At 37.1% G+C, this 11,189-nt stretch overlaps 3 protein-coding genes across 4 annotated transcripts; all 3 read left to right on the top strand.

Annotated features, from left to right (window-relative positions):
- The first annotated feature begins 884 nt into the window (after positions 1-884).
- Positions 885-6,702, top strand: LOC130969172 (uncharacterized). Of its 2 annotated transcripts, XM_057894795.1 has the most exons (19): positions 885-1,086; positions 1,215-2,012; positions 2,110-2,196; positions 2,281-2,485; positions 2,592-2,715; positions 3,114-3,206; positions 3,316-3,397; positions 3,480-3,539; positions 3,637-3,689; positions 3,956-4,122; positions 4,376-4,586; positions 4,796-4,850; positions 4,954-5,010; positions 5,134-5,382; positions 5,540-5,601; positions 5,700-5,756; positions 5,852-5,945; positions 6,058-6,198; positions 6,293-6,702. In XM_057894795.1, the coding sequence occupies exons 2-19, from the start codon at positions 1,269-1,271 to the stop codon at positions 6,380-6,382; spliced, it is 2,631 nt and encodes an 876-aa protein (XP_057750778.1). In that variant the 5' UTR covers positions 885-1,086; positions 1,215-1,268; the 3' UTR covers positions 6,383-6,702. The 2 variants fall into 2 exon arrangements, with proteins under 2 accessions (XP_057750778.1, XP_057750777.1); XM_057894794.1 differs by having other exon boundaries at positions 885-2,012.
- Positions 6,703-7,050: 348 nt separating this feature from the next.
- Positions 7,051-8,409, top strand: LOC130965397 (cyclin-dependent kinases regulatory subunit 1). The gene is made up of 4 exons (XM_057890162.1): positions 7,051-7,140; positions 7,338-7,431; positions 7,536-7,596; positions 7,879-8,409. Exons 2-4 carry the CDS (start codon positions 7,379-7,381, stop codon positions 8,029-8,031), a joined length of 267 nt encoding a protein of 88 aa, XP_057746145.1. The 5' UTR covers positions 7,051-7,140; positions 7,338-7,378; the 3' UTR covers positions 8,032-8,409.
- A 443-nt stretch (positions 8,410-8,852) lies between these two features.
- On the top strand, positions 8,853-10,318 carry LOC130965398 (uncharacterized). Its single transcript, XM_057890163.1, has 3 exons — positions 8,853-9,096; positions 9,268-9,387; positions 9,716-10,318. The coding sequence occupies exons 2-3, from the start codon at positions 9,305-9,307 to the stop codon at positions 9,840-9,842; spliced, it is 210 nt and encodes a 69-aa protein (XP_057746146.1). The 5' UTR covers positions 8,853-9,096; positions 9,268-9,304; the 3' UTR covers positions 9,843-10,318.
- Positions 10,319-11,189: the final 871 nt, after the last annotated feature.

Consider the following 11,189-nt stretch of genomic DNA (forward strand, 5'->3'; position numbering starts at 1 on the left):
GAGTTGGGTCTGCCAGTTTTTGTTCCAATACAAACTCAATCCAAATGTTAACTATCAAAAAGAAAAAGAAAAACAGGATTGTTCATCCCCCAAAAGAACCAACTTGGGTTGGTCGAGTGATCATCTCACTCGTCTGCTTAAGTAAGTGTCAGGAATTCGAATCCCGCTTTATACATGCAGCAACCTATTGACCAGCGGCAGACCCTTAAGTGAAGCTCAGATCCGCGACGGATTAGTTCTTGACCTATCGAGTTGGGAGATACCGTAGGTAACAAAATATATATAAAGTTGGACGTTGTATGATGATAAAAGTTACAAAAGCTTAGAAGTTAGAAACAATGTTCTATTCCGAACAAAAAATAAATTGCTTGCTTTACTATGTTTTACTAATAAGATGGTATTAATATTAACTATGTAAGTAGTTTCACACTAGTGGCACATGAAAAATTTAAATTTAAAAATAATATATATTTTAGCGCTTTGAAATACATTTAAAAAAAATTGTCAGAGGTACGCAAATAATACATTACACACTTCACGCTTGACCCTGTCATCTTTAATTTAAGTTTTTTTTTTTTTTATAATTGTAATTCTAATCAACGAATGTGAAAAGAAAATAGTGATGTCAGTAAATGCGTCAACTGAGATCTAAAATTCTAAACGCAAGTCAAAGTAAAACAAAAATACAAAAAAATTGGAGAAAAGAATAAAAAATGGCGCCTATGTATATCCACAATGACACAAAACACGATCGCAAAGACGGAAAAAGACAACACCAAACACGTTTTACTTTGAACATCGCAGGGTTATTTTCGTCATTCCAAAAATAAAATGCTTCTCATTTTCGTTTTCCTCTTCTTCCTTCTTCAAGGTAACCAATCCAACCTTCACACTTCACTGTTCTCAATTCAAACCTCACAGAACACAATCTCTCCCTCTTTCTCTCTGTTTCCTTTTCTTTTCGTCAACCAAGTTCCCTAATTTAGCAATTTCTAGAAACCCTAATTTGCTTGCCAAGCTTTTAATTTTACGATTCCTGCTCAGATAAGGTCAACGGGAGTAGGAAGAGCTACCATTTTCGATAAGGTTTGAACTTTATGATTTCTTAGTTTAGGGTCTTAGCTCATACTCCAATTAGATTTCAGGGGCTAGCTGAAGTTGATACTGTAGTGTGTGCGTGCGCGTCCATGGCGAACTGTGCGGATTCGGAGCAGTTCCTGGTGCTGTCTAGTATCCGGACGGGTCTCAAGAGAGAGTTTGCATTCGCCATGAAAGCTCAATCCGAGATCTGTGGGTCACTGGGCCGGACCAGGGCCTCCAAGAACGGGAATGCGGTTCAGGTCGTGAAAAGCCCGGTCAAAAAGCGGTCCAGGAAGTCAAGTTCGGGGGAAGGGAACAAGAGCGAGCCGAAAAGTGAGGACTTGAATTGTGGGGTGGTGAAAAGCGAAGATGGTGGTGGTAGAGGTGATGTTATGAGTGAAGAGGAGGCAAAGAGTGATGTTGTTGATGTGGAGGAACTAAAGAATGAAGGTGTTATGGTGGTGGTGGATGAAACGGAGAAGGTTGGTTGTGAAGGTGACGCGAAGGATGGTGGTGAGGTATGTTGTTCTAAGGAAGATGGTGTTGTTGGTGGGGCAACACCGGTTTCAATTACAGGTGATAGTGGTGGTAGTTTGAAGGGTTCTGTTGTTTCTATGGAGAAGCCATTTAGGAGGTTTACCAGGTCTCTACTAAAGAGAAAGTTGGAAGATGATGTTAGTGGCGCAAAGGATGGGAATGATAAGGTAAATAACAATGCCGAAGCTGTTGAAGTTGGTGGTAATAATAAGAAGCGTGCTAATGATAGTGGCAAGGATGTTGAAGTTGGTGATGATGTCAAGGAGGGAATTGAAGATGGTGCATTGGTTGCTGTGTCCAAGGCTAGTACTAAGAGGTGCCCAATAAGTCTGAAGGAGCTTCTAGCCACGGGGATTCTTGAGGGTTTGGCAGTGAATTATGCTCGCAGTGTGAAGGTGTTGGCTGATTTTCCTTCTTATTGTGTGGGCTCTCTTGTTGAGATATGAGTATTGCTGTGGAAAATGCGAGTGTCTAAATTTGAGAAATTTTCAGGCAATCAAGGCTGGAGAAGCAGAGCTTCGGGGAGTGATTAATGGCAATGGGATTGTGTGCCATTGTGAGGATTGCCATGGTGTTGAGGTAAGTAAAATGAAGATACACTTTTATGTCACTGTATGGTCTAAAAATATTGTGTGTTAGTTCCTTTGTTTTTTGTGGAACTAGGTTGTGACGCCCACCTTGTTTAAGCTTCATGCCAGTCGTTTAAACAAGTGCCCCCCAGAGTATATATACCTTGAGAATGGGAGTACTCTTCATGACATCATGAATACATGTTTGGATGTACCATTAGAAACCTTGGAAGAAGTTATCCAAAAAGTCATTGGAGGCTTCACCATAAAGAAATCTACCTTTTGTTTTAACTGCAGAGGTTTGAGATTCACTTGTTTGATTTCCTCTGTACTTTTTTGATGTGCTTGCAAGCTTATTCCAGTCAGGCTAACAAGTAATTCTATTGTATCATTGTATATCTGAAGATGCCAATGTTGTGTCGAGACTATTATGCAATTCATGCATGGAGTCGAAGGAATGCCAACCTAACCTCCCCACTCAGACAACTGACACTAGCAATTGCAATGTTTCACATGCAGTTCAATCCAGGTACTAGTTGTTTGCTTGATGATCATAATTAGTATATCATGGAATACAATAACAATTTAAGAAAGAAAAGCATGACATTCGTTGCATAGCAAGGCATTTTTTTTAAGTCATCATTATACGTAATATAGGTAAGGCCATTGTCGGAATTTACCGAGCATTTCTTTTCTGTATATTAATTAGCAGCGAGCTTATAATGTGTCCATATATTCTGATTGTTTCTATACTAGCAGGATGACAAGTTTGGTTTCAGGCATTGATGCATTGGTGATTTATTTGAGTATCATATGTACAGATGTATTTGCATGTCACTCTTACATATCTATTACAAAACTGATTGGAATATCTTTGCCTCAATGTAGTCATATGATTATATAACATGAACCTTTTTACTATTGCAGGTCGCCAGAACCCATTGTGGTTCAAAAGTCAATAAACAATGGAATGAAGCACAGCACATCTCGTGATAAGAGTGATGGAAAAGTAACTAAGAAGTAAGCATTTGTGTTCTGTTGGAAGTGCAATTTTTGTGTATGAATTAAATATTATTTTTTTTGTTTCAACATTTATTTTCTCCCTTATACGTTTCTGAAATTTTGAAAGGGATCTACGCTTGCATAAGTTGATCTTTGAAGCAGATGTGTTGCCAGATGGAACAGAAGTAGCATACTATGTTCGCGGAAAGGTTGCATTGATAGTGACTCGTCTTTGTTTTCCTATTTTTATCAATTATAGTACTTCTGAATGTGCTTTCCTTGTGTTGGCAGCGACTGTTGGATGGTTACAAGCAGGGTTTTGGAATAGTTTGTAGCTGCTGTGACAAAGAGGTACTTCTTCTTATGTAGTGTAATTGTCCTATATATTTGGTTTCAACTACACATTTAACACTTCTTTTTGAAATACAAAATAAAAATGAATGAACAGATTAGTCCCTCCCAGTTTGAAGCTCATGCCGGTTGGGCATCACGTAGGAAACCGTGAGTATTTGTTGTTCAAACTCTATTGTTGGATTATCTCCATGCATCTGGCTTTACCTTACAAGGCTGTCGGTATTCATTGCCTCTTTTCATTTGAAAACTTCTCTCTCGCCCCTCTTCTTTTTTTTTTTGGCCAATTTTTCTCCTTCAACTTTCTAGCCTCAAATCTCAATGTGTTTGGACCCTCAAATTTTGTAGTATGGTGTATTGAAAAAATTGACTAGTGTTTGCTTCCCTGCTCTAACATTTTGATGTATTTATTGCAGTTACCTCCACATATACACATCTAATGGAGTCTCACTCCATGAGCTGTCCATCAATTATTTAAAAGAACGGAAGTTTTCCTCCAGTGATAATGATGACCTCTGCAGTATATGTTCTGATGGAGGGGATCTTTTGTGTTGCGATGGATGCCCAAGAGCATTTCACATTGGTGAAGTCCCAGTAACTTATTTTTCCATATTGTGTATAAATTGATTCTTTTGTAATATACTTATAGATGGAGTGTATGTTTTGGTCTTTTGTTATTCATGTCTAGGAACTATTCGACAACTCAGTTCTATTTATGTTTATAGAAGACTTGTTTCTGGCTGAACACAGAATTAGTTTTGGCATGTGCTTTATTTAAATAATATGTTTCTGCTTCGTGATCTCACCCTTAATATTTGCTTAATTTGATGTTGCAGATTGTGTTCCTCTCCCCTCTGTTCCAACTGATACCTGGTATTGTAAATACTGTGAGAATGTCTTTCAGAAAGACAAATATGTGGCGCATAACGCAAATGCGTTGGCGGCTGGAAGGATTGCAGGCATTGATCCTTTAGCACAGATACATGAAAGGTGTATTCGCATTGTTAAAACTCACCAGGTTCACCATGAGGGATGTGTACTGTGTAGGTAATATCCTGTATTATTTAATTAAGCAAATTATTATTTTATTTTCTGAACTTCTCTTCATCTGGCTCTTCTTCCTTCACGAGCGCTATGCAACTCTTGTAGTCATGACTAAATTTATTAATATATCTTACAGCATGCTCCTTTTATATTTTTTAATCACCCCTGTTTTTCTCCAAATATATATATGGCTCAAGTTTCTTAATTTTCAGGCAACCATATTTTAGCAAAATCTTTAGTCCCCGAACTATGATGATTTGTGATCAGGTAGGTATTGTGTTTCCCGTAGATTTTCAAACCTTCATAATTTTAATTATTCCTATGCCGCTAATATCTGTTTCATAAATTGCTGATTGATGTATCTTTGCAGTGTGAGAAGGAATATCATGTTGGGTGTATGAAGGATCATAACATACAAAATCTAGAGGTACAAGATCTTCTTTCCTTTTTGACTTCCATCTTGAAAGTTTGTTTAATCTTTATCTTTTATTGAGAAATTTAGTTTTATGCATTGCTGATGTAAATTTTTTTGATGGATGTAATTTACCAGGCGTTGCCAGAAGGGAATTGGTTCTGCTGCTCAGAGTGCAATGGAGTTCATGCTGCTTTGGTAAATTTAGTGGCTGGTGAGGAAGAGAATCTTCCAGATTCCCTCCTTAGCTTGATTAAAAGAAAGCATGAAGAAAAAGGTTTAGAAACCAGGGCTGATCTTGATGTTAAATGGAAGGTTCTGAACTGGAATCTTATTGCTTCTGACAAGACCAGAAAATTGCTTTCGGAAGCTGTTGCTATCCTCCATGTGAGTATATATTAGTTAATTAATTTTTTTAATTTTCACCTCTAATAATTACTGAGATCATGAACTAGAGCATTCGTATTTGGTGGTTTACCTTTATGTTAATCTTATATACTTTTTTGAGAGATTAACTTAGTCAGATTTGGTATTTGTTTCCTAGGAGCGTTTCGGGCCTATAAATTTTGATTCGAGAGCCGATTTCATTCCAGCAATGATTTATGGGTAAGCAACACTCGATTCTTTTTGTACTAGTGACACACTTATTCAACATTTCTGGACATGTGAATGAACCCCCAGTTCTTTTCTTCGGATTTCGACAGGAGGAAAATTGGGGATTATGATTTTCGCGGAATGTACTGTGCAGTTCTCATTGTCAAGTAAGTCAGATTGTGAAGTGTGGTTTTTTGCTAAGCATGCACATGTTTGGTTTGATGCCACGTCTTATTTTGGAATCTATTTTATGTTTTTGCAGCCAAGTTATTGTATCTGTTGGAATATTTCGCATCTTCGGGCATGAAGTGGCAGAGCTTCCCTTAGTGGCGACGCCTACAGACTGCCAAGGACAGGTTATTATTCAATTTTCACTTCAGCTATGATTATATATATACCTTTCTTCCTAGAACTTTTTAATTTGAGTAGTTACACATAGTAAATTATATATATGTTTTTTCTGAATAGGGTTACTTCCAGTGCCTCTTTTCTTGCATTGAGAGGGTGCTTGCCTCTTTAAAAGTGAAACATTTAGTCCTACCAGCTGCGGAAGAAGCTGAATCAATATGGACCAATAAATTTGGGTTTACAAGGGTTGACCAAGATGAGGTTTGTAACCTAATTTGGTGTCCGGCTATCCTTACTATCTATCTTTCGTCGTTAAACCTAGACCTTGATCTCACCATTTCCATTCTTGTCGCAGATAAACGAATACAGAAGACGTCTCCGAATGATGATATTTCAAGAGACTCCCTTGCTGCAGAAGCCGGTTTCTGCACTCGCAAGTACTTAGGGCCAAAGGAATATTTCATCTGCGGATCTTTCTTTTTAGGGTTGTTTTGCTGGGTGTAGAATAAAAGCATTGTATAGGATGATCTATTTGGTGTACAGAGAAAGAAAAAGAAAACTAATCACTCCTCTTTCTTGGTGTAGTTCTCATATTTTTTGTTTTGGTTCTACTGAAATTGAAATGAGGGTCATGCTAGGGTTAGGCAGGACAATGGATTCTTAGCAACTAGCAAATTTTGATGTTACATCCATTTGGTTTTGTTGTATAATCCGGTTTTAATCTTAATCCCGATGATAAGGTGCTTTATCTGTCTTCACTGTTAATACTCTATTTGTAAAGTTATTAATATTTTGTTTGAGTAAAGATGAGTAACAAATAATAATACATTAATCTTGAAAATTTTAAGATTTTTGAGGAAGAGGAAAACACTCGTTATTGCCTATGTATCCCAACGCCTTTTGCGTGTAGAAAATTCAATGTTGGAGCGGGAAAATTTCAAATTTGAAAAAATAAAAGTCAAGTGAATGCTTCGTTTTTTAGCCGTTAATCTTTTAAATTCTTAATACTACTATCTTTTTATTTTAAAAAAGGAAACAAAAAATTGCACAGTGCCACAGTGTATTATATAAGAAGTGAATTTACGATTCCAACCCTCGTACTGATTTTTTCGCCACACAAATATATTCCCTCCCTCCCTCTCTCTTCCATTCACACACTCTCACTCTCTCTCTCTCTCTCGTTAATCATTTCTCGTTTCTCTGGTAAGCGCTCTTTCTCTCGCTCTCGCTTTCTCTCGCTCTCGCTTTCTCTCGCTCTCGCTTTCTCTCTCTCTCTTTCTTCTTCGATCAAACATCAATTCCATTTGGTTTGAGAAGATCCTGTTACTCTCTAACAGATAGATACTTTGGATGAGAATTTTGTATTGAATTAATTTTTCTTTGGACGATTGAACGAACAGAACAAAGTCAGAAAGGAAAAACAAAACCCTAGGCTTTGACGATGGGTCAGATCCAGTACTCGGAGAAGTATTTCGATGACACTTACGAGTATAGGTAACAGTAACGCGCACATTTCTCAATGTTTACGTCATCTTTTCCAATCGACTCAACTTTTTATGTTTCTTCCTTTTTTTCATTTAATTTATATTAATGTTCAGGCATGTGGTGCTGCCTCCCGAAGTTGCTAAGCTGCTTCCAAAGAATCGACTTCTCTCTGAAGTATGTTAATATTTTTTTTATGTGTTGATCGAATTTCATTGGAATTACTCTATATTTTGAATCTGGTCATGCAAATTGGTAGAAATCAAGAGAAACTTTCGATTAGGTTTTCGAATTATAGTCTGTTGTAGTATTATTCAGTTGATGAAGGAATGAATATAACTGTTTATTCACTATTTTGTTTGAACTTTGAAGGCTCCTTTGTTGGTTGATACATATTTCTAGTTTTTGGGGTTTCATTTCTAATTCTTTTTTCCTTTGTGCTTGGATTTGACTATACAGAATGAGTGGCGTGCAATTGGTGTTCAACAGAGCCGTGGTTGGGTTCATTATGCGATTCACCGCCCCGAGCCACACATCATGCTTTTCAGGAGGCCATTGGATTATCAGCACCAGCAGGAAAGCCAGAGCCAGCAAAGCATGCTCGTCAAGTGAATTTAGTTTCCATTGAAAATCTGAAAATGATGATTACAAACAAATTTATATAGGTTTTTATATAGTCTGTTTTAACATGGCTGTGTGGGGATTCTCTTCTGTGGAGAATCTGAATTTGATTGAATGTGGTTTTTTTAGACTTTCAGTTGTCAATTTGAATGTCCTTAAACTTTGCTGTTTCTTAGGGATATGTTGGTGTACCTCACCTCTCGTGTACTCGTATGCATGCTGGACTTAATGATATTCACGGGGCTACCTTAGTGCTTACGTATGATATGTGAATCTGGCTTTGAACTTTAAATTAAAGAGTACCTATGGTTTCCATGAATGGTGAATTGTAATACCACTTTGCTACAAACTCAAATTTTCAGTTCCGAACTAGATGTTTCATTGGAATGAACCATGTTACGTTCGTGCATCAAAAATTTTATTGTCCAATTTTCGCTTCACTTCACATGTTTACACATTTCCAAACATTGAGCTTATAATAAAGCATTAAAATAATAGTAGTGATGAGCGCAATAAATTTGGGTGCTAATGATACAAATTGGTTGCCAGCCAATTAGAGGAGCGTTAGATACAACATTTAGTGGTAATGGTGAACCATTTTTTACCCTCACTCGCTGGCTGTATCATGAATTATAGTTATTAGTTATATCTCAATAACTTTTTTCTGTTAAGGCCATTCTTATTCGTTTTCTGAAAAATAAAATAGAGAAACGAATGAAATTTTTTTTGGTAAGCTGCAACTCATGGAGAATATTCACGGGCGTGGCGAGTTATGTTGGGCCGTGTTGTTTAAACAAATTATTCGTGTGACCAAAAAAGAGATGTCCAGCCCAAAAAACGGTCATCCTCCTTCTCATCACGTTCCCGTGCAAGTGTCCCCTTTCTCCAACTTTAACTTCACTCTCCGATCGCAATTAGGGTTAGGGTTCGCAAGCTTTTCCAAATCAATAGCTTGCTCCACTACCTGCAGCTCTGAGCGCATTGCTATGGCTTCCTGATTGGGTTGGTAGCATCGCTAGCGAGTTTAGAAAACAATTTTGGATCACTTCTCAGAAGGTAGGTCTTTTCCCTGATTAACTTTCGATCCCTATGAATTCTACTTGAAGCTTTTAACTTTTGTAAACTGTGAATCTGCAATAGTTTCTATTTGTTGAAGGTCTGTTTTGAAATTCATCTAGGGTTCGGAATTTTTGGTGTATTATATGCATTGTTGTTATTGTAATGTAGCTGGTCAATTATTTGGGGGCATTTGATTGTTGCGTGAATGGCACGTGCGCGCAATCTAATAGTTGCTGGAGGGCTTGTTGCTTTTGCTTCAGCAGGGTTGGCATTTCCGTTCTACATGGCGTAAGTCAACTCAACTAAAATCTCAATCACTTTTCAATCTAAAATGCCATTTGCATGTTTAAATCATGTTTGAATTTCAGTTTGAAAGGTGCAAGCTGAGTTTCAAATCATGGTCAGATCATGTTTGTCTCAAACTGCAAATTAAAACCATTCAATATATGTGGCATAGTTATGGTGTGTGTGTGTGAGCTGAAGTAGAAAATTAACCCCCCCCCCCCCCCCCCCAAAAAGAAGGGTTACTTTCCTTGTAAGTAAACAATTTGCATGCTATAATGCAAAGAAATTGGAGTTTATACTCAATAGTAGAGTTTGTATTGCATTTGCCCAGATCTTCAAAGAAGCCTGTAATTGACTCAACAAAGCCGCTTCCGCCGCAAGCAACTTTTCGAGGGCCTTACATTAACACCGGCTCGCGTGACATTGGTCCTGACGATCAAACTTTCCAGAAGAAATGAAGCGAGCCTGAGAATCACCATGTTTTGAGTTAGAAGGCTAAGCTCATGCATACATACATACATTTGGTTATTCTTCAAAAGGAGTTTATCATATGGCATGCAAATCATTGCAACTGTGGCAGAGTTGTGCATGTTCTTAAAAATAATTTTACACGTGTTGAATAATGTTTTGTTCTGAAAAAATGATGTAGTAGAATCTGCTAGCAAAGAGTATTTCTCATTGTCTGAAAGGAACGTTTTCCCCCACGGTTTGAGGGGATCATGACATGGCTGGTCGTTGGAAGATTTGAGTATCATCTTGTATGAACTAGGAACCAACCAACCTAGACGGGGGGAGCTTTTTTCTCTTTTGCTATTTATGTTTTCTTTAAGAGGTTCTTGAATCTGTATGGATTTATGTTACTTGAGTGATTGTAATAAGAAAAAAGATGAATACTATCGCCACATTATGACAATAAAATTGCAAATTACTCAAAGCTCATTACTATTCTGGCTTGCAACTAATTTAGGTTGTGTGATTATCATTTATCAATATCTTTTAGAGACCGAATAAACTACCATTTCTATTTACGAATATTTTGAGCGACGGTAAATCTATTCATGAAGAAATATATCTGATTTTGTGATGATGGTTTCATATGATAAAATTACTGAAAAAGGGGAGATGAATTTGTCATTGAGCTTGAAACTTGAAAATGCTGTCCGATGTAAAACTCTTAAACTGCTTCAAAAACAATGGCCTCATTATCAGATTTCAAATAAGAAATGTTGACGTCTGTTTTTGCATCCATGCCACAAGGGTAATAAAAAATTATCGTGACATGCTCTATTTTCAGCATCTAATCTAACAAGGCTATGAGCATTGCAACACTTAAAACGTGCTCACCAACCATTCATTGTTTTGTCTTTTTGTTCCCATAGTTTTACTTCAAAATGAACTTCATGAACTCGTTTTTTCACTTTGAATATTGAGCTAATATTCATCTTTTCACTTGATAAATTGAATAATTAGTTAATTACATATACTACATTTTTTACTTGCAAAGGACTAAAACCAAAAGTATTGATGTTGTAGTTGAAGTTAAATTGCAAGACCAGGCCCACGTGTACTTAACGTGTATATTATGCTACATGGCAGCAAATGCATCAATCTTGGAATGCTTCTCTTCGAAGTTGTGGACGCCAATTGTTTCTCCCACAACCGATATTTTCAGTTCACACACTCTGGATCTTTCTACTTTCATCTTCCTTTCTCTTTCTTTTTGTTTCAATGAGAATGGGAAAAAAAAATAAAGTAAAAGTTTCCAGTAATTACACAACAGTAAGCGCTATACTAATTCACTGAAT

This window comes from Arachis stenosperma, chromosome 3 (assembly GCF_014773155.1).
Source record: "Arachis stenosperma cultivar V10309 chromosome 3, arast.V10309.gnm1.PFL2, whole genome shotgun sequence".
Lineage (NCBI taxonomy): Eukaryota > Viridiplantae > Streptophyta > Magnoliopsida > Fabales > Fabaceae > Arachis > Arachis stenosperma.